Source organism: Salvelinus namaycush, chromosome 15 (assembly GCF_016432855.1).
Source record: "Salvelinus namaycush isolate Seneca chromosome 15, SaNama_1.0, whole genome shotgun sequence".
NCBI classification, from domain to species: Eukaryota; Metazoa; Chordata; class Actinopteri; order Salmoniformes; family Salmonidae; genus Salvelinus; species Salvelinus namaycush.
In genome coordinates, this window is record NC_052321.1 from 9400972 (window position 1) to 9424535 (window position 23564).

General features: G+C 39.5%; 1 protein-coding gene across 1 annotated transcript; it reads left to right on the forward strand.

The window, feature by feature from the left end:
• Positions 1–1917: 1917 nt before the first annotated feature.
• LOC120059823 (saposin-C) lies at positions 1918–16643 on the forward strand. The gene is made up of 4 exons (XM_039008875.1): positions 1918–2053; positions 8020–8120; positions 12653–12739; positions 16110–16643. The coding sequence occupies exons 1-4, from the start codon at positions 2014–2016 to the stop codon at positions 16287–16289; spliced, it is 408 nt and encodes a 135-aa protein (XP_038864803.1). The 5' UTR covers positions 1918–2013; the 3' UTR covers positions 16290–16643.
• Positions 16644–23564: the final 6921 nt, after the last annotated feature.

Here is a 23564-nt window from a genome sequence, read left to right on the forward strand (position 1 = left end):
CCAGAGAATCTTGTTCCTCAAGGTCTGAGAGTCTTTAGGTGCCTTTTGGCAAACTCCAAGCGGGCTGTCATGTGCTTTTTACTGAGGAGTGGCTTCCGTCTGGCCACTCTACCATAAAGGGCTGATTGGTGGAGCGCTGCAGAGATGGTTGTCCTTCTGGAAGGTTCTCCTATCTCCAAAGAGGAACTCTGGAGCTCTGTCAGAGTGACCATCGGGTTCTTGGTCACCTCCCTGACCAAGGCCCTTCTCCCCCGATTGCTTGGTGGTTCCAAACTTCTTCCATTTAAGAATGATGGAGGCCACTGTGTTTTTGGCGACCTTTAATGCTGCAGAAATGGTTTGGTACCCTTCCCCAGATCTTTGCCTCAACACAATCCTGTCTCGGAGTTCTACGGACAATTCCTTCGACCTCATGGCTTGGTTTTTGCTCTGACATGCGCTGTCAACTGTGGGCCCTTGTATAGACAAGTGTGTTCCTTTCCAAATCATGTCCAATCAAGTGAATTTACCACATGTGGACTCCATTCAAGTTGTAGAAACATATCAAGGATGATCAATCGAAACAGGATGCACCTGAGCTCAATTTATCATAGCAAAGGGTCTGAATACTTATGTAAATAAGTTATTTCTGTTTTTAATATTTTAATACATTTATTAAAAAAAACGTGTTTTCTCTTTGTCATTATGGGCTATTGTGTGTAGATTGCTGAGGTTTTATTATTTTTTTTAAATCCATTTTAGAATAAGGCTTTAAGGTACCAAAATGTGTAAAAAAGTCAAGGGGTCTGAATACATTCCGAAGGCAGTGTACAAATATTTAAATCGAGTCTCACACAAACAGCAACCTTTTCCATTTAGCTTTACTGCATTTATTTGGTCATGAAACCTGTTACTATATAGCTGATACATTTTAAAGTTGACTCTCATTATCAGCAGACTACAGATAGGGAGAGGCGTTGTGCTCAGGTGAAATCAGATTCAAATCCCTGCATTATTTCACTTAATTTCAATGTCATACATTTAAAATGGTTAGGAGAGCACTTCTATCATATAAAATGTAAATGGGCTTGCCAATTGTGTACACATTTAGAAAATGTGTTGGCTCTAGGTTGTGAAAGCTTTAGGCCGCACACTGAGTTGCCACAAGTCAGGATGTAGCAGTTACCTGTAACTGCCAAAATAATGGAAACACTTGAGTAAATGAGGGATAGATACAAGTATATTGAAAGCAGGTGCTTCCACACATGGTTCCCGAGTTAATTAAGCAATTAACATCCCATCATGCTTAGGGTCATGTATAACAATGCTGGGCAGGCCATTATTTTGGCTACCATGGTTATGCCCTCATAGGATGACAATGCCCCTATCCACAGGGCAAGAGTGGTCACTGAATGGTTTGATGAGCATGAAAATGATGTAAACCATATGGCATGGTCGTCTCAGTCACCAGATCTCAACCCAATTGAAAACTTATGGGTGATTCTGGAGCGGTGCCTGAGACAGCGTTTTCCACCACCATCAACATAACATCAAATTATGGAATTTATTGTGGAAGAAAGGAGTTGCATCCCTCCAATAGAGTTTCAGAAACATGTAGAATCTATGCCAAGGTGAATGAATTTAAGCTGTTCTAGCTCGTGGATGCCCAACGCCCTGTTAAGACACTGTTGGTGTTTCCTTTATTTGTGCAGTTATCTGTATTTGTGGTACAGCTAGTGAAAAAGGAAGTCAGCTTACTGATCTTCGCTTTGAAGAATGATAGTGTTTCAATACACATGTATAAAATATCTTAAACGACAACATTGCCCCCCCCACCCCCCTTACCCGGGCTCAGATCCAATCCCTCAACCTTGCTAACCACGCTCCTTCCCCTCCACAACGGCAACCAATCAAGCCAGAGTCAATGGGTAGAAAAGAGCAGACGTTCTGTGCTCTCCAACCAGGACCAAGTTAACTACACTGGCTTACAACAGTTGCTTTATTATCCATTTCTACCTTTTGACTGAGAAGAAGATGAGGGTCGTCAATATGGGTCTTCTGCTGGTTTGTGCAGGTAAATATATGGGTCTTCTTTTGTGAAATATGGGTGAAAAGTCAGGAAAATTAAATATTGAAATCCAGCTTTAGGGTAAGTCCATTTTAATTCCATACATGTTTGCCCATGGAAGAAGTGGTCAGAAAGTAACATTTTGGACCCGATTAATATTCAGGAGACAAAAGGTGTTGAATAATTTTGCATACCCCACCATACCATGAGACATCCATGTCTTCATCACTGGAAAAGTTAAACAGTTGAGTTTGATATCATTTAAAAGCTTACAAAGTGTTGTAAAACTACAGTATTTTATTATGTCTTGAATATATTTTTTTTATAAAGAATTGTCATTTTGAAAACTGTTAACATGACAATGGTTAATCAAATCTCCCCATTTCTGCCCATTTTTTTGCTCAGTTTTGCAGGCCTTCTCATACAGCTGCAACTGTATATGCATTCATAAATCAAGACCTTTCTTGAGTTGGGCTCTGGGATGGTGCAACTGCTCAGAATCTGAGTCTATGGTTGTTGTGGGGGAAAGGGGTTGAGTGTGTATGAGTGTATGTGTGTGTGTGTGTGTGTGTGTGTGTGTGTGTGTGTGTGTGTGTGTGTGTGTGTGTGTGTGTGTGTGTGTGTGTGTGTGTGTGTGTGTGTGTGTGTGTGTGTGTGTGTGTGTGTGTGTGTGTTTGTTTGTGTGTGTGTGTATCCCATAACTGTTGCGAGGGAGTAAAATATGTTAGGGACAATATAGGATGAATCACAATAACTGTTTGCTAAAATAATAAATGCTTGCCATAATGTAATTTTGGTAAATGGCGAGACTGGTGAGAGTTAAAAATCATTTGCATAAACTGCCTACATTACTATAAATATAAATGGCTAATTATGGAAAATAGGATAAACAGGATTTTTAAAGTATATATTTTTTAATGGCTATATATAATACAAATCGAGGTGAGGGCGATGGAAATGCATTTGGCAGTTGATCTGCTTCTGTTCTGTGGGTGGCACTGTGTGCTCTTTTCGAAGGATGGGTCCCAGTCTCTCCGGGGCCATGGGATCCGGGGGGCCTTTTGGCGGTCTGCCGGGCATTGGGATGACAACCCAACTCGGGATGAGGATGGCTTTTAGCGGGTGGAATATTGGGGACCATTTGGAGGTTTACTCAGTAGCAATGCAAATATCAAATATCATCAGCTATAGACACTCAATTATCATGTTACATTTTAAAATGGTACGTTTATAAACCTTATATTATGATAAATAGAATAGAAACTTGTCTCATTATGGTAACTGGTGAAATAAGTATAGCCAGTTATAATGGTAATGGTTTATATGGCAGATAATAAGAAAGATAATAAGAAAAGACTATCAGTATTTACCTGGCTAAAGAGAAGGAATATAATATCTATTGTTTACAGGAAACTCATTCAACAATTTTAGATGCAGTTTTATGGAAAAAGGACTGGGGGGGGGGGGTGAAATATATTTTTCCCATGGGCAAAGAAATTCAAAAGGGGTGATGATATTAATTAACAGTAATTTTGATCTAAATGTGCTAATTGTCCAAACACATCATCAAGGTTGATGGATTACTTTAAATATGTTATTGGACAATAAACAAATATGGCTTATTAACCTATATGGTGCAAATAATGATGATCCAAGCTTCTTTGAATATACATATAAGAATGTATCAACTCTACAAGCAACACTAGACTCTATTATTATGGTGGGAGTTTTTAATACGGTTTTAAATACCTCTATGGACGGTAAAGGAAATCACATTAAACTATCACCCTCAGGCACTTCAGGAATTCATGAATGTCATGGACATATTGGAATTAGTGGATATATGACCTAGAGAGATATACATGGCGGAGGCTGAATCAAGCTAGTCATCTTGATTACTTTCTTATGTCATTCTCTCTGGCACCAAAACTTTAAAAAGTGTTGATAGGGGACAGAATGCGGTCGGATAATCACATAATTGGCATATATATATAACTCTTACAGAATTTCCATGTGGCGAGGATATTAGAAATTTAATCAAAATCAAATCAAATTTTATTTGTCACATACACATGGTTAGCAGATGTTAATGCGAGTGTAGCGAAATGCTTGTGCTTCTAGTTCCTGCAATGCGGTAATAACCAACGAGTAATCTAACAATTTCACAACAGCTACCTTATACAAGTGTAAAGGGATGAAGAATATGTACATAAAGCCTACTGAATCAAAGCCTACTGGATGATAACTTGTTTTAAACTAGGACAGAATAATTTATAACTGACTTTTTCTGACATACCATAGGTACAGCAGATCCCCTTATTGTATGGGGCACTTTTAAATGTGCCTTTAGAGGCCATGCAATTCAGCACTCATCTATAAAACAAAAGCAATTTAGGTCAAAAGAGTCCATTTTAACAAAGGAAACTGAAGGACTAACAGTACAGTTAAATAGCAATAAAACTGTACCATAGAGAGACAGAATAAGTTAGAGGAAAAACAAAAAGAAATGGAGGACCTTTTTCAAGAAAGATCCAGTGTAATATATTATAAAAATAAAGCGAAATGGATGGAATATCGGGAAAAATGCTCCAAATTCTTTTTCAATCTTCAACATAGAAATGCTACCAACATTCTGTTATTGAAACTTGTTACAAATGATGGCGTCACGCACAATTCACCGAACAATATTTTGAAAGAGGAAGTAAAGTACTTTAAGAATAGGTTTTCGTTTCAGTCTCCTCCATCTCCACTAAGCAAAGGAACTTGGTCCTTAAATACCAAAAAATGGTTAATGAAAATTGCTATAAATAAATATAGATACCAATTTCATTGAAGGACCAAAAAATGGACAGCTGTGCCATATATGTTGCAAAATAGTTGGGAAGAGATTTTCGATGTACTGATTCCATGGCACATGGTTTATGAATTGACACGCAAAACAACGCCGGATTAAAAATTTCATATTTTTCTATTTAAATTATTTTACAAAATTCTTGCAACCAATAGAATTTTATATACAAGGGGGATACAATCTTCCTAGCTCTGTAGATATTGCTGCGAGGAAAGCAGAGGCATTATATAATTTATTTTGGTACTGTCCATATGTAGCTCGTTTTTGGTCACAGGTCCAGGAATGGCTGAAGAATTGCAACATTTACCTAGAACTAACGCTGCAGATAGCAATACTGGGTGATTTTAAAAGTCATTGTCAATCGATCAATAATATAATAATTATTTTATCATAATTTTTTATCTTTAATTTACAACCTGTAGAAGCTATGAGAATAGAAAGGTTCAGTACTTTTGTGAAGCATCACAGCACAATTGACAATATATATGGCAAATAGAAATCCAGGGAATTTTTAATAGGGTTAAACGTCAGGAATTGAGTTTAAAAGTATTTGGCTAAGGTGTATGTAAACTTCCGACTTCAACCGTATGTATGTATGTACCAGTTTTTCACAATTCCTGACATTTATTCCCAGTAAAAATTCCCTGTCTTAGGTCAGTTAGGATCACCACTTTATTTTAAGAATATGAAATGTCAGAATAATGGTAGAGAGAATTATTTAATTCAGCTTTTATTTATTTCATCACATTCCCAGTGGGTCAGAAGTTTACATACACTCAATTAGTATTTGGTAGCATTGCCTTTAAATTGTTTAACTTGGGTCAAACATTTTGGGTATCCTTCCACAAGCTTCCCACAATAAGTTGGGTGAATTTTGGCCCATTCTTTCTGACAGAGCTGGTGTAACTGAGTCATGTTTGTAGGCCTCCTTGCTCGCACACACTTTTTCAGTTCTGCCCACAAATGTTATGGGATTGAGGTCAGGGCTTTGTGATGGCCACTCCAATACCTTGACTTTGTTGTCCTTAAGGCATTTTGCTACAACTTTGGAAGAATGCTTGGGTTCATTGTCCATTAGGAAGACCCATTTGTGTTCATCAGCTTGCAAGCATCCCCCTTTTTCCTCAAAACATAACGATTGTCATTATGGCCAAACAGTTCTATTTTTATTTCATCAGACCAGAGGACATTTCTCCAAAAAGTACGATCTTTAACCCCATGTGCAGTTGCAAACCGTAGTCTGGCTTTTTTATGGTGGATTTGGAGCAGTGGCTTCTTCCTTGCTGACCGGCCTTTCAGGTTATGTCGATATAGGAATCGTTTTACTGTGGATATAGATGCTTTTGTACTGGTTTCCTCCAGCATCTTCACAAGGTCCTTTGCTGCTGTTCTGGGATTGATTTGCACTTTTTGCACCAAAGTACGTTCATCTCTAGGAGACAAAAGGCGTCTCCTTCCTGAGCGGTGTGACGGCTGCGTGGTCCCATGGTGTTTATACTTGCGTACTATTGTTTGTACAGATGAACGTGGTACCTTCAGGTGTTTGGAAATTGCTCCCAAGGATGAACCAGACTTGTGGAGGTCTACAATTTCTTTTTCTGAGGTCTTGGCTAATTTCTTTTAATTTCCCCATGATGTCAAGCAGAGGCACTGAGTTTGAAGGTAGGTCTTGAAATACATCCACAGGTACACCTCCAATTGACTCAAATTATGTCAATTAGCCTATCAGAAGCTTCTAAAGCCATGACATCATTTTCTGGAATTTTCCAAGCTGTTTAAAGGCACAGCATAGTGTATGTAAACTTTGTGATACAGTGAATTATAAGTGAAATAATCTGTCTGTACACAATTGTTGGAACAATTAATTGCGTCATGCACAAAGTAGATGTCCTAACCGACTTGCCAAAACTATAGTTTGTTAACAAGAAATTTATGGAGTGGTTGAAAAACGAGTTCTATTGACTCCAACCTAAGTGTATGTAAACTTCCGACTTCAACTGTATATAGATATATATATTTACCCCAAAAATATATGGGGGATTGAAAATGATGCAGACAATTACATTGATGGAAGCAACAATCTGCAATATTAAAGCTGATCCACCGCCTTACCTTCTTTTTAAAAATAAAATAAAACGTGGAGTATCTAAAAAACGCTTCAACTCCGATTATTTTGTAGCTTAAACCTTATTTCACATCTGAGCTTTTTGTGTTGTGTCCGCCATCGGTTGAGACAACATTCGTGTCATTTCAATCATAGAAATATTATTCATATATGGGACCTATCCCTTCAGACCACTGCAACTTAGATGGTAAACCATTTACATTTTAAATTAATAGTCATTTTTACTTCTAATTACTCCCACAAAGATGACCCACCCGCCGCCTAATGTCAACTTAAATGGTCATGTCTATTCTGGTATCTTTTATGATTTCAATAGGTTTCCTATGGAGGATTGACAGTATAATTTAAAACAACAGATATTCCCATTCAAGTCAACATTCTCTGATGTGTGGACCGCCAACCATTAGATTAACATTTTAGTACATTTATCAGCCAAAACATGATATCCACCCTGTCTTCAAGAGCATGTTGTGTCTCAACCGATGGCGGGCATAACACAAATAACTTAGATGATTATGTAAATTAGGGTCTAAACTACAACATCTGTCAACATGAAAAAAAAAAATAGAAATGTACACGTTTTTATATCATTGATTTTTTTTTAAGGTAAAAAATATTAACTTTTTATTTTAAAAACTTTTTTCACCCAGAAATGATAAAATATTTGCCAACCCCGTTTGTAAGCTTTTAAATGATATTAATCTCAACCATTGAATATTTCCCAGTGATGAAGACATGGACGTCTCATGGTATGGAGGGGGATGCAAAACATGTAAACGTTGAACACCTTTATCTCTTTAATATCTTGGCATTCAGGTCTAAAAAGTCACTTTCTGAGCACTTCTACAATGGTCATATATGGAAGGAATCGTTCAAATCGAAAGGGGTGCTGTCAAAAAGTGATTGAATCCAAATGGATTGACCATTTACCTATTGTAAAGATTTCACAATTTTTGTCATAAAATGACAATGCTAATAGAATTTTTTTTTTTTTAGCCTTTGCTCAGTCCTTCAAGTCTCAAGGTGGGGGGAGTCTGAGAGAGGAGGAGGACATGTGGGGGAACTACCTAATGGAAAGAGATGACAACCATGCCGAGGTAGTGTTGGAGACTTTTCATTGTATTGTATTAGTGAGTACCGCCCCGGACAAAAACACCTGATTCAGTTTGATGACTAGTTAATAAGTTGAATCAGTTATGCTTGTCCGGGTCTACAAAATAATTTGTACTATTGGGGATACTCAAGGACTCTAGTTGAGAAACACTGCCCTACACAATACCCAGCTAGCACATTTGGTTCCTTGGAAGGTTTGGGAACGTATGTTTTTGGTTTAACTTCTTGACGCACGGATCCCTTTAGCGGGATCATTTTAGTAAACAACCGCTGAATTGCAGAGCGCCAAATAAAATAAAAATATAACAAATATTTATATTCATGAAATCACAAATGAAATATACCAAAACACAGCTTAGCTTGTTGTTAATCCACCTATCGTGTCAGATTTTGAAAATATGCTTTACAGTGAAAGCAATCCAAGCGTTTGTGAGTTTATCAATCACTCGACAAAACAGTAAGAACAGCTAGCCGCAAATTAGCTTGGTCACGAAAGTCAGAAAAGCAATAAAATTAATTGCTTACCTTTGATGATCTTCGGATGTTTGCACTCACGAGACTCCCAGTTACACAATAAATGTTATTTTTGTTCGATAAAGATGATTTTTATAACCAAAAACCTCCATTTGGTTTGCGCGTTATGTTCAGAAAACCACAGGCTCGTGCCGGTCCTGAAGGGCAGACGAGGGCAGACGAAAATTCCAAAAAGTATCCGTAATGTTCGTAGAAACATGTCAAACGTTTTTTATAATCAATCCTCAGGTTGTTTTTAACATACATAATCGATAATATTTCAACCGGACGGTAAACTATTCAATACTACAGAGAAAGGAAAATGTCGAGCTACAACTCTCGCGCAGGAACTAATCAAAGGACACCTGACGCATTTTGATAAATCTCGCTCATTTTTCTAAATAAAAGCTTGAAACTATGTCTAAAGCCTGGTCACAGCCTGAGGAAGTCATTGGAAAATGAATCTGGTTGATACCCCTTTAAATGGAGGAGGGGCAGGCAATGGAACAGGGATTTTTCCAAATAAAAGGCACTTCCGGGTTGGATTTCCTCAGGTTTTCGCCTGCAAAATCAGTTCTGTTATACTCACAGACAATATTTTGACAGTTTTGGAAACTTTAGAGTGTTTTCTATCCTAATCTGTCAATTATATGCATATTCTAGCATCTGGGCCTGAGAAATAGTCTGTTTACCTTGGGAACGTTATTTTTCCAAACATAAAAATAGTGCCCCCTAGCTGAAAGAGGTTAACATTGGCTGTGGGAAAGAAGATATATTTTTCCCGACCAGTTAAACTGGACTTTTTTGTTTTAAATTCTGAGAACAGAAAGGAACATTGTCTGTTCTGGGAACGTTTATTTTTAGGTTGCAGGGAGGTTCTGAGGACGTTTTATTTTGGTTCCTTTAATGCTTTTCTGGGAGGTTATATTAATGCTTTGAGAAGGGAAATTATTGGTTATTTTAAAGTTTTTGAATAACTTCCAATAAATGTTTCAATAAGACTTTTAATAACACTGCTAGCTTATTTCTTTGAACTCCAAGCACAGATAGGACACATGGAAATTCCTTATGCATTAATTATGCAAAAACATGTATTTTTTATTGTAACACAGAATTAGTCCACTGAGCCACCAGGATGGAACTAGCATGCCATTTCAAAGGAAACAAGCACTCATTATGATCAGGTGTGGTCAATTAGTGGGCACGGCCAACAACTTTACAGTGAAATGCTTACTTACATGCCCATTCTCAACAGTGTAGAGTTAAAAAGTAACACACATATTTGCTAAATAAAAATAAAAAAGGAAATTGTAACTCAATAAAAACAATAACGAGGCTATTTACAAGGAGCACCAGTACCAAGTCAATGTGCAGGGGTACGAGGTAGTTGAGGTAATTTAGTATGTACATGTGGGTAGGGGTAAAAGTGACTAGGCAATCAAGATATATAATAAACAGAATAGCAGCAGTGTATGTGGGAGTGTGTCTATGTGTGATTGTCGTCATTAATCATGTGTGTGTGTGTGTGAGCGTATGAGTGTGTTGGAGTGTCAGTGTAGTATGTGTGAGTGTGTAGATTGAGTCTAGTGAGTGTGCATAGAGCCAGTGCAAGGAAGTCAATTTAGATCAAGAAACAAATAATTAAGGGGTTCAATTTAAATTGTGCGGGTAGCCATTTGATTAACTGTTCAGCAGTCTCATGGCCTGAGGGTAGAAGCTGTTCAGGTGCCTTTTGCACACAGACTTGACACTCCGGTACTGCTTGCCGTGGGGTAGCATAGAGAATAGTTTATGACTTGGGTGGCTGCAGTCTTTCACCATTTTTGAGCCTTCCTCTGACACTGCCTGGTAAAGAGGTCCTGGATGGCAGGGAGTTTGGCCCCAGTGAACATACTTAAAACTTCTTATGGCTTGGGGGCAGTATTTCGACGTCTGGATGAGAAGCGTGCCCAAGTATACTGCCTGTTACTCTGGCCCAGAAGCTAGGATATGCATATAATTGGTAGATTTGGATGGAAAACACTCTAAAGTTTGCAAAACTGTTAAATTAATGATTATAACAGAACTGATATGGCAGGCGAAAACCTGAGGAAAATCCATCCAGGAAGTGGGATTTTTTGATGTGGGTATTTTCAATTGAATGCCTATACAGTATGTAATGGGTTAGGATCCAGATTGCAGTTCCTATGGCTTCCAGTAGATGTCAACAGTCTTTAGACATTGTTTCAGGCTTGTCTTCTGAAAAATGAAGAAGAATGATACCTTTTCAAATCAAAATCAAATCAAATTTTATTTGTCACATACACATGGTTAGCAGATGTTAATGCGAGTGTAGCGAAATGCTTGTGCTTCTAGTTCCGACAATGCAGTAATAACCAACGAGTAATCTCACCTAACAATTTCACAACAACTACCTTATACACACAAGTGTAAAGGGATGAAGAATATGTACAAAAGTGGACTGAGGAAGAATTCAGAGCTGGTTTGCGCTCGTGACCGATTACGCGCCCTTCGTTGTCTTTCCTTTCTATTGAATACGCTATTGTCCGGTTGAAATATTATTGATTATTTAGACAATTGACAACCTGAGGATTAATTATAAACATCGTTTGACATGTTTCGACGAACTTTACTCGTTACTATTAGGATGTATTCGTCTGTATGTTTTGACCGCCTTGGAGACAATGGATTACTGAACAAAACGCGCCAACAAAACAGAGTTTTTGGGATGCAAAGAGGGACTTTATCGAACAAAACAAACATTTATTGTGTAGCTGGGACTCTTGTGACTGCAACCATATGAAGATCTTCAAAGGTAAGTGATTAATTTTAGAGCTGTCCGCAGATAATCGCATGGTATGCTTTCGCCGTAAAGCCATTTTGAAATCTGACAAAGCGGCTGGATTAACAGGAAGTTAATCTTTAAACCGATGTATAACACTTGTACTTTTTAAAATGTTTATTATGACTATTTCTGTATTTTGAATTTGGCGCTCTGCAATTTCACCGGATGTTGTCGAGGTGGGTCGCTAGCGGAACGCCTGCACCAGAAAGGTTAACAGGATAGAGTTTTGTTCATGCTGAGAACGAAATGTATATGTTTTCAAATAGCATTCTTTGTTCAAGTTGTGTTTATGGTTTTCTTAACTTTCTCGGAAAGATTTGAGAACATGAATAAATAGAACCATGAAAACAACTTTATGCTTAAGTACTGAAATTCCCACAGAACAACGTTGCTTCTGAACATTCGTGGAACAATTTGAGAACATGACTTTAAATAGAACCATGAGGAAACATTATGCTAAAGTTATGAATTCCCACAGAAGAATGGTGTTTCTTAACATTCACTGAACTATTTGAGAACATTCCCGATGTCAAACCAGTTGAGAACGATCAAAGAACATTACCAAAATGTAAATGTAACCGTGTTTGAACATTTAGGAAAGCTCATATTAAAGTAATGAAAATAGTTTTTTATGTGAAGTTCCTAAAATGTGCTGAGAATGTTCCAAAGCCAACCCACTGGGCACACACATTTTGAATCAACGTGGTATCCATGTCATTTCAATGAAATTACGCTGAACCAATGTGGAATAGACATCGATTTGACGTCTGTGGGAAGCAACTATCCCAGAAAGTTGTGGGAAGGTTGTTTGCAAAAATAACCACAGGCCAACAACGCTCTCACCAAGCTCTAAGAAACATATGGTTCTCAGAAGCCTAAAGAAATTGGGGTTTGCATGAGGTAGCATGAAAAAATGGTAGCACCAGTGCCAGTCTGTTTGTGCTACCATCCCAACTCCTTGTCACCCATTGTCATGCCAAACATGTGAAGAGAGCAGAAACAGACTAAGCCCGGTGGTGATTGTTTTAATTAATCCCAAAGAAAGAAAGGAACATTCATCTAGGTTAATGTCATTATTTGGCAATACCATTTTGCCATGTCATATTTAAGTAAATACCTGATCATTTTTGTAGCCTAAAATGTCTCCCTCTCCCTCAGATCAAAGCTGTCCTTCCAGGTACCTGCTTTGCGTGTAAGCGCATCATCAACAAGGTCAAGGCCCAGCTGGATGGTGATAATGACAGGGTAATGATGACAGATTGCTCACCTTCCATTTTACAGTCACAGAACAAACTCACGTTAGCTTTACACTCTATAATAAATATAATGCAAATATAAACTTTATAGTTGTAGCGTTGATGGATTCTGGGTACTAACTTCTAAACTTGGGATAGGGTTAATTATCATGTATCCTATTGAACTATTGAGTGCTTAGATTTAGAGGGTCTACACCAGAAGTTAATGGTTATCTGTAGGAGGAAGGTATATGGTGTGTGCAATTAAGCTTGGAATGTGCTGAGTGCAGGGAAAATGATCATGTGACAGCATTGATAAGGGGAGAGAGCCATGGATTAGTGATGAAGGGGGTCGAGGTATGTCTGGTCACATTAAGAGAAAAAAAGTGTATTGCCCGTATCACTTAGTTTCCTGCCTAGCAACATTAAAATATATATATATATTTCACCTTTATTTAACCAGGTAGGCCAGTTGAGAACAAGTTCTCATTTACAACTGCGACCTGGCCAAGATAGAGCAAAGCAGTGCGACACAAATGACACAGAGTTACACATGGGATAAACAAACTTACAGTCAATAACAAAATAGAAAAGTCTATATACAGTGTGGGCAAATGTTATAAGATTAGGGAGGTAAGGCAATAAATAGGCCATAGTGGCAAAATAATTACAATTTAGCAATTAAACACTGGAGTGATAGATGTGCAAGTAGAGATACTGGGGTGCAAAGGAGCAAAAATAATAATATGGGGATGAGGTAGTTGGGTGGGCTATTTACAGATGGATGTAAAGGTACAATGATCGGTAAGCTGCTCTGACAGCTGATGCTTAAAGTTAGTGAGGGAGATATAAGTCTCCAGCTTCAGTGATTTTTGCAATTCGTTTCAGTCATTGGCAGCAGAGAACTGGAATGAAAGACGGCCAAAGGAGGAGATGGCTTTGGGGGTGACCAGTGAAATATACCTGCTGGAGGGCGTGCTATGGGTGGGTGCTGCTATGGTGACCAGTGAGCTGAGATAAGGCATGGCTTTACCAAGAGCATACAGGTCGCAGGGGTGGGTAGTATATGGGGCTTTGGTGACAAAACGGATGGCACTGTGATAGACTACATCTAATTTGCTGAGTAGAGTGTTGGAGGCTATTTTGTAAATGACATCGCCAAAGTCAAGGATCGGTAGGATAGTCAGTTTTATGATGGTATGTTTGGCAGCAAGAGTGAAGGATGCTTTATTGCGAAATAGGAAGCCGATTCTAGATTTAATTTTGGATTGGAGATGCTTAATGTGAGTCTGGAAGGAGAGTTTAGAGTCTAACCAGACTCCTAGGTATTTGTAGTTGTCCACATATTCTAAGTCAGAACCGTCCAGAGTAGTGGCGCTAGATGGGCGGGCGGGTGTGGGCAGCGATTGGTTGAAGAGCATGTCATTTAGTTTTACTTGCATTTAAGAGCAGTTGGAGGCCACGGAAGGAGTGTTGTACGGCATTAAAGCTCGTTTGGAGGTTTGTTAACACAGTGTCCAAAGAAGGGCCAGATATATACAGAATGGTGTCGTCTGCATAGAGGTGGATCAGAGAATCACCAGCAGCAAGAGCGACATCATTGATGTATACCGAGAAAAGAGTCGGCCCGAGAATTGAACCCTGTGGCACCCCCATAGAATGACAGAGGTCCGGACAACAGGCCCTCCGATTTGACACACTGAACTCTATCTGAGAAGTAGTTGGTGAACCAGGCGAGGCAGTCATTTGAGAAACCAAGGCTGTTGAGTCTGCCGACAAGAATGCGGTGATTGACAGAGTAGAAAGCTTTGGCCAGGTCGATGAATACGGCTGCACAGTATTGTCTTTTATCGATGTCGGTTATGATATTGTTTAGGACCTTGAGCGTGTCTGAGGTGCACCCATGACCAGCTCGGAAACCAGATGGCATAGCGGAGAAGGTACGGTGGGATTCGAAATGGTCTGGGATCTGTTTGTTAACTTGGCTTTCGAAGACTTTAGAAAGGCAGGATAGGATAGATATAGGTCTGTAACAGTTTGGGTCTAGAGTGTCACCCCCTTTGAAGAGGGGGATGACCGCGGCAGCTTTCCAGTATGTAGGGATCTCAGACGAAACGTGAAACAACGTGAAACTGACAGTGAAACAAAATGAGGTACCGTGTTATTGAAACAGTCCAGGGGGCATCAGCTGTGTAGCCGAGTGATCATGGGGTCAAAAGAGCAGCAATAGGTGAGTCAAGGTGCTGTTCGGTAGTCACTACTACGCTAGGCGAGCATGGGACACAGCGTTTAGAAAAACGAGCAGGCTGGCGCTAGTAGATGGTTCTTCGGGGACATCGTAACAGAATAGCTTGTTGAGACCACATCGGGCGATCACGTCGGCAGTCCAGTCGTGATGGATTGACGGGGCTCCGTGTTGACAATAAAGGGTTCAGGCCAATTGGCAAAGGAGGTATTGTAGCCCTAGCATTAGCTGGTAAATGGGCCTAGCTAAAGGCTAGCTCAAGGCTAGCCGGTGCTTGCTTCGGGACAGAGGTGTTAGCTAACAGTAGCCACTCATTAGCAGCTAGCTAGCTGCGATGATCCGGGGTAATAATCCGTTGTAATGATCCAGAGCGGCAGGAATCCGGTGATATGATATAGAGAAGCAGTCCGATATGCTCTGGGTTGATATCGCCCTGTGCAGACTGGCAGGTGTTGTTCGAGCTAAGGCTAGCTGATGACGGGGAAAAAAGGCGAGGACCGCTAGCCGTGGCTAACAAAGACGAGTAGCTATTTAGCTCCTGATGGAAGTTCTAGCTATGAGGTATAAAAATAGCAGATCCGTACCACACTGGGTGAGGCGGGTTGCAGGAAAGTAGATTTAGTTCGTAGATAGAAAGTGAGATTAAGATATATACGAAAAAGACTGGCTATTTACATGGGATAAGACACGGGATAAGACAAAGACAGATACACACGTCCAACTGCAGCGCCAACTTAGATTCAATAAAGATACAAATGTTTAGCGAGAAGGAGGGAGACTCCACCCAAAGTTGGGTACATATACCACAACTATTGTAAACATGTCTTTGTCTAATGCAACTGTATTGACTCTCTGGGAAGAATAAACTTGGTTTGAGCTGTCATAGTGTCCGTTGAGTTTTTACTCTGAAAATTTGAACCTAACAGTGTAAACACAACAGTCTCATCAATGTGCAGTATAGTATAGCCATAGTAAATCCTAGTCAGGGTCATATTGAAATGATTGAGAAACCCCTTTATACTGCTGTATCTCTGCAATTCTCACAATGTTATGTAAGCAAATTAATTTGTGTCACCAATGACACAAAAAAAATACATTCTGTAAGTGATCTATCTCTCTATATTTTTACTTGCAGGAAAACATAACTGCTAAGCTGGACTCTATTTGTGGCAGCATGGGGATACTCAAAGCCATCTGCAAGAAACAGGTCAATAAATACAAAGAAAAACTGATTGAAGCACTTCTCAATGATGAGGACGCAAAGGATGCCTGTAAGGAATTGAAGCTATGCAAATGGAATAACATTTACCCATGATTGCCCTGGGCACACGTTTCTTTCAGATGAACACGCTGTCATAGTTTAGCTTTACATTATTTTCATACACAACTGTCTGGATGGAATGGCAGTCTTTAAAGTCACTTAACATTGCTAAAGACCGACATTCCATCCAGCCAGAAAAGGACTGGCCACCCATCAGAGCCTGGTTCCTCTCTAGATTTCTTCCCAGGTTCCTGCCTTTCTAGAGAGTTTTTCCTAGCCACCATGCTTCTACATCTGCATTGCTTGCTGTTTGGGGTTTTTGGCTGGGTTTCTGTATAGCACTTTGTGAAATCGGGTGGTGTAAAACGGGCTTCATAAATATATTTGATTGATTGATTACTCCTGCAATTTTTATTGAATTAAATACTGAAGGTTATTCAAAACGGTCTCCTCCATTTCACAGTAAAACCCTTGCTATTAATGTGTACTATCTCCATGGAATGCATTCTAGAATGAGGGGCTTGGTCTCTCCCTTTTGGATATTTTACATTGGAAAAATCAACCTGTGAATTAGGGCTCAATTTGATCGTATCGCGGAAGATCCAAGTTATAGCTTGATTGAAATTTAAATGCGAAATTACCTTCACTTTTTTTTTATTTTACCATTATTTAACTAGGCAAGTGAGTTAAGAACAAATTCTTATTTTCAATGACGGCCTAGGAACAGTGGGTTAACTGCCTTGTTCAGGGGCAGAACAACAGATTTATACCTTGTCAGCTCGGGGATCCGATCTTGCAACCTTTCGGTTACTAGTCCAACACTCTAACCACTAGGATACGCTGCCGCTCCCACCCCGCATTTTAACACAGATCGTCCGCAATACGTATCGAATCCCCCCCTCAACTGACAAATGGTATATTCAGTGCTTTCAGAGTACCACTATAAATGTAAACACAAGTCACGCTGTAGTACATAATGTTGATAAAACGTTTACTGTTGACAGGAGAACAAGAGGAGACAATAGGACGAGGTGGATAATTTTATAATAAGGCCGTTTAATCACATGTAAAGACATCTTAGTAAAATCTTGCAGCAAGGCTCTTTCTGTCTGATTCTTATGGAACCGTCCGGAAAAGAGGTAGTTTAAGCAGTTGTACAGTTTTATATAGACAACAAGCAAAGTAGGTTGATCTGGAAGTCTGGCCTTCCGATTGGTCGATCTGGGTCTTGGGTAGTCCTGAACAGGCCTGGTGTCAACGTTCCATTGGTTCCTGAGATAGTTCTTTGTCTTGAGCTCCAACCTTGTGTTGTGTGTGTCTGTGGTTATCATGGGGGAGGGGAATTGTGTGTGTCTGTAGTTGGTGTCTTAATAAGTCCAGCATATGTCCAAGAGAAATGAGGAGTATGTGTATTTTGTATAAAAGATGACTTATGTTGAAATGTTGTTATTACTAGTTTCCAGTCTCTATTACAATTTCTTACAATAACGTTAGTCGTGGTAACTGCTAACGAGAAAGGGTTGTGGTAACTGCTAATGATTTCAAGGGTGTAAGTGGTCCATGTCTAAAATGTATTTTGCGACAACACTGGCCCAAAACATTCAGTATCTTGTGACTGAGGAGAATATGAGGGCCACCTCTCTTATCAGTATTGGTCTTCTTCTGGTTTGTGCAAGTAAATATGTGGACCTTCTTTTGTGAGGTAAAATGTAAGGCATATAGATAGTTACTAAATAGGCCTAATGAAATGTAACGAAATAGGTCTTGTCATGACTTGCCCTCCTGGATGGAGATCAAAGGTTCTGGCTAACCAAAGGTTTCAAGACCCCCCCTCTCCTGGGGGAGTTGGCCAGTTTTATGGTGGCAGTAAAAACCTCGCAGGAACTCTCTCTCCCACTCTGCAGAAATTAAAGTTAAAAATCCCTTTGTTACAACAGATGTTTTGCAGTACTGTAACATCAAAAGGTTAGATATTGAAAAAATATTTCTTACTTAAATAATGAGGGTCGGGAGGGACTTACAAGAAGAACAATCATGTCAAATCAGTTGTTGTTTTGTGATCTCATTAAGGACGGTATAACCAAATAACGGTAACTCCACAAATGTATACGTCCAAGTTATCAGATTTACATCTACATTTTGTGGAACATATATGATTTAATATGAAACTATTTGTGAGAAGATTAAATATGATTTTTGCCTTCTAAATGAAACTGGGTCTTCCTTTCCTCTGGCGGTCCTCATGAGAGCCAGAGTTACCTCTGCTGCAGAGGATACGTTCATTAGAGTTACAAGCCTCAGAAATTACATCCCAAAAAAATGCTTCAGAGTTCAAGTAACAGACACATTTTAACATCAACTGTTCAGAGGAGACGCGTGAATCAGGCCTTCATGGTCGAATTACTGCAAAGCAGTGGTGTAAAGTACTACTTAAGTATTTTGGGGGGGGTATCTGTAGTTTACTTTCTTAATTATATTTTTGGCAAATTTTACTTCACCACATCCGAAAGAAAATAAATGTACTTTTTACTCCATACATTTTCCCTGACACCCAAAAGTACCCGTTACATTTTAACAGGAAAATTGTCCAATTCACACACTTATCAAGAGAACATATCTGGTCATCCCTACTGCATCTGATCTGGCAAACTCACTAAACACAATTGCTTCGTTTGTAAATTATGTCTGAGTGTTGGAGTGTGCTCATGGCTATCCATCAATATAAAACAATATTTAAAAAATTGTGCAGTCTGGTTTATTTGATATAAGGAATTTGAAATGATTTAAACTTTTGATACTTAACTCTTGGGGCTAGATGTCCCGCTAGCGGGATTGAAGCCGACAACATCCGGTGAAATTGGAGGGTGCGCAATTCAAATAAATATTCATAATATTTAACATTCATGAACATACAAGTGTCTTATATCATTTAAAAGCTTAACTTCTTGTTAATCCAACTGCGTTGTCAGGCTTTACGTCGAAAGCATACCATGCGATTATCTGAGGACAGCACCCCCACATCAACATATTTTTCAACCAGGACAGGCTTCACAAAATCACAAATAGCGACAAAATAAATCACTTACCTTTGAAGATCTTCCTCCGTTTGCAATCCCAAGGGTCCCAGCTACAACATGAATGGTCGTTTTGTTCAATACAATCCTTCTTTATATCCCAAAAAGTCTATTTAGTTGGCGCCATTGATTTCAGTAATCCACTCGTTCAACATGCAGACAAAGGAGTCCAAAAAGCTACCAGTAAACTTCATCCAAACAAGTCAAACAACATTTCTAATCAATCCTCAGGTAGTCTAAAATGTAAATAAACTATAATATTTCACACGGAAAGTACTATGTACAATAGGAGAGGAAAATTCGTAAGCGCACGCCTTCTCCCTCACGCGCCGAAAGACTGATTTGGTCCATGTGCTCTCCCAACAGAAACTCCAAATACTTGTTCGTTTTTCAAAAAAGAAACCTGAAACCTTGAATAAAGACTGTTGACATCTAGTGGAAGCCATAGGAATTGCAATTTGGGTGACGGACATAAGGGTTTCCAATAGGTTTCCATAATAAGAGCCTGGGAGCTGAAAAAAAAATTCTGGTCGGATTTTCTTCAGATTTTCTCCTGCCCTATCTATTCTGTTATAGTCACAGACATTATTTTAACAGTTTTAAAAACTTCAGAGTGTTTTCTATCCAATGCTACCAATTATATGCATATCCTGGCTTCCGGGCCTGAGTAACAGGCAGTTTACTTTGGGCACGTCAGTCAGGCGGTTTTTAGCAATTCCATTTTCTTTTGATACTTAAGTATTTTTTTAAACCAAATACTTTTAGACTTTTACTCAAGTAGTATATTATTGTGTGACTTTTACTTGAGTCATTTTCTATTAAGGTATCTTTACTTTTTCTCAAATATGACAATTTAGTACTTTTTCCACCAGTGCTGCAAAGAAACCACTACTAAAGGACACCACTAATAAGAAGAGACTTGCTTGGGCCAAGAAACACGAGCAATGGACATTAGACAGGTGGAAATCTGTCCTTTGGTCTGAGGAGTCCAAATTTGAGATTTTTGGTTCCAACTACCGTGTCTTTGTGAGACGCAGTAGGCGAACGGATGATCTCTGCATGTGTGGTTGGAAGATTTAAAAAAAACTTCATTTAATTAGACAAGTCAATTAACTTCTCTGGGATATGTGGGACGCTAACGTCCCACTTGGCCAAAAGCCAGTAAAAATGCAGTGCGCCAAATTCAAATAAATTACTATAAAAATCAATCTTTCATGAAATCACACATGAAAGACACCAAATTAAAGCTACACATGTTGTGAATCCAGCCAACATGTCTGATTTCAAAAAGGATCTGGCAAATCACTGAAATTGTTGCATGTATATACCCCTACTTCCTGCTGCTATGGCAGAGGCAGTGTTTGTTTTGGCTCTACAAAGCTTTTGTGTCCACCATAACATTCAATAACCAATGCATTGAAGTCATTCTTGCACCATGCGATCAATTATCAGTTGTAAACATGTATTTTTATGCTCTATGCTCGTGATCTATTTTCCTGCGCGCATATGATAGACAGTTGGTCGGAGCACATCTCTGGAGCCGCTGAGTCAGAAGAGCGTGTCTTAAGCACTTGAGTGACTAGCAGGTCAAACGAACAACTAAAATGAACGAGTCACTCAGAACAACAAATCATGACTGTCGAGTCAGTAAAAATAGTCGTTCAGAAAGAACGAAGAACGAAAGTTAACATCACTATTAGTTGTCAGACAGAAAATGGAATTACCCCAGCAGACGATCTCCCACACAAACAAGGTAATTATAACATGCCTTATCTGATTCTTGGTGTGTAGCCTTATCAGTAAATCTCACCGTCGAAGGAACGTCTGCATCAGATAGGTTTCAACTCATGCCAGGCAGCCAACTTTCACTTTCGCTTTCGCTTTCGCGCTCTTTAAAAAAAAAAGTTTTTTCTTTTCTTTTGTCGCTCTCTAGCGCTCTTCCGCTCCAACCAACCAGAAGCTGCAGCGTCATTCCTAGTTTTCGGGGGGCCTTTAATTAAAATAAATAATAAAAATCACTTTCCACCCTGTTAGTTTGTTGTAATTCTCCATTTAAGAAAACAACCTATTTTTCTAGGTTCCACCCTGTTAGGAGTATGCACCTAATAGGTTTGAAAATGCACCAACGAAGTGTAAGTGCCTGAGCTTGACCAATATGTCCTTTTCTGATAGAATACTAAAAAACAAACAAATATATATTATTTTCCCCCAAAAATGTATGAAGACTAAAATTGTAGGAATGACCGAGCTGGCAATCAGCTTGCTTAAAATGCAACAGATTGAGAGACAAATTGAAGCAAAGCTTCCTGGAGTCTGCTGGAGATGTAAGGTGACAAACAGCATGACATCTGATATCACTCTGCTTTACATGGATCCTACATGATGCAGGGCTTGTAACCAATCTGTGTTAGCCCTCAAGGTTGTTGAAATGTGCGGTAAATAGGCCTGCAATTTTAACGCTTGTTATAAGATTGTATGAGCCTTTATAATGTCTTATGGTTTACAATACTTAATATGTTTCTACTTTACAGGAAAATATTTGCCATTGTGATCGAATTGGCTTCCTCCAATCTTCGTGCAAAAAGTTTATGCATAAGTTTATCGGTGTGATGCTGCTGACTGAATAACTTTTCAACTACGGATTGTTTTTCGCAAACATTAAGCTCCGCAAGTGAGTTCTGTAAAAATACATTATTGTTCAACATAATTTGTGAAAAGTGTGGAAATAGCTTTTAATCAGAGAGGCATGGTACTTTAGTAGCAATGTCATGTTTGATTAAATTGATTGCATGGAGTAGCTCTACAATTCATATTTCTATACATTTTTCAGACGAAAGCCCTTGCTGGATGTCATTTTAAAGTAACTGTTTAAAAGTTCATATTCTACTATCTCATATCCAAATAATGTTGTTGACTCATCCTATACTCGTATTTGTAGCAAAAGCATAAATTGGAGAAAACTCTTCAAAAACCCGATCTCAAACTTGTATCTCAAACATTTCCTTATAGAACATGATATCATCTCCCTGAGGAGGATGAGCTGGCCAATCAGTGGTCTACTCGCTTTAAAATGTGTAAGGACCGGTATACGCCCACACCATTCTGTTGTTGGGGTACGCCCACACCATTCACAGAAAACTGCTTTTTAACTTACTTAATATTGTTATTAATTATACGTTATATTTCATAGAAATCTGGAAACACTGGACAGTTACTTTTTGGATCAGCTACTTTAAGCCACCTACCAAACAATCAATACTTTTTTTTTACAGAAAACTGAGATTCTAAATAAAAAAGGTAGCAAAATGCCAACATGAGTTCCTAGACAATGTACTTAAATGCTTTATGTCACGACTCCGACCGAGGCAGGCTCTCCTTCCCGTTCGGGTGGCGCTCGGCGGTCGTCGTCACCGGCCTATTAGCTGCCACTGATCCTTTTCTCCCCCTCCTTATGTGTTCATTGGTTACACCTGTTGTGTGTTTGTTCTTAATTAGTTGGGCTTTATCAGTCAGCCGGCCCGCACGTTTCTTTGTGCAGGATTGTTAGTTTGTAAGCTTGGTGTTTGTTTCGGACTATACGTGTTTGTGTATGTTCGAGTTTGTTACTGGACTGTTTTCGTTCCCTGTGTCTGGGGCAGTTTACGCAGAGCACCCAGTGTATAGTGGGGTTCCCCGTGTCTGGGGCAGTTTACGCAGAGCACCCAGTGTATAGTGGGGTTCCCCGTGTCTGGGGCAGTTTACGCAGAGCACCCAGTGTATAGTGGGGTTCCCCGTGTCTGGGGCAGTTTACGTTGAGCACCCAGTGTATAGTGGGGTTCCCCGTGTCTGGGGCAGTTTACGTTGAGCACCCAGTGTATAGTGGGGTTCCCCGTGTCTGGGGCAGTTTACGTTGAGCACCCAGTGTATAGTGGGGTTCCCCGTGTCTGGGGCAGTTTACGCAGAGCACCCAGTGTATAGTGGGGTTCCCCGTGTCTGGGGCAGTTTACGCAGAGCACCCAGTGTATAGTGGGGTTCCCCGTGTCTGGGGCAGTTTACGTTGAGCACCCAGTGTATAGTGGGGTTCCCCGTGTCTGGGGCAGTTTACGCAGAGCACCCAGTGTATTAGTGGGGTGGCCGAGGTTTCTCCGTGTTTCATTAAAGGAACATTGTTATTGAATCCTCTGTTTTTCCTGCGCCTGACTTCGCACTCCGACACCCAGTCCTTACACTTTATCACGATTTAATCAGTAAAAGCTCTAATACATTTCTAGAGTAA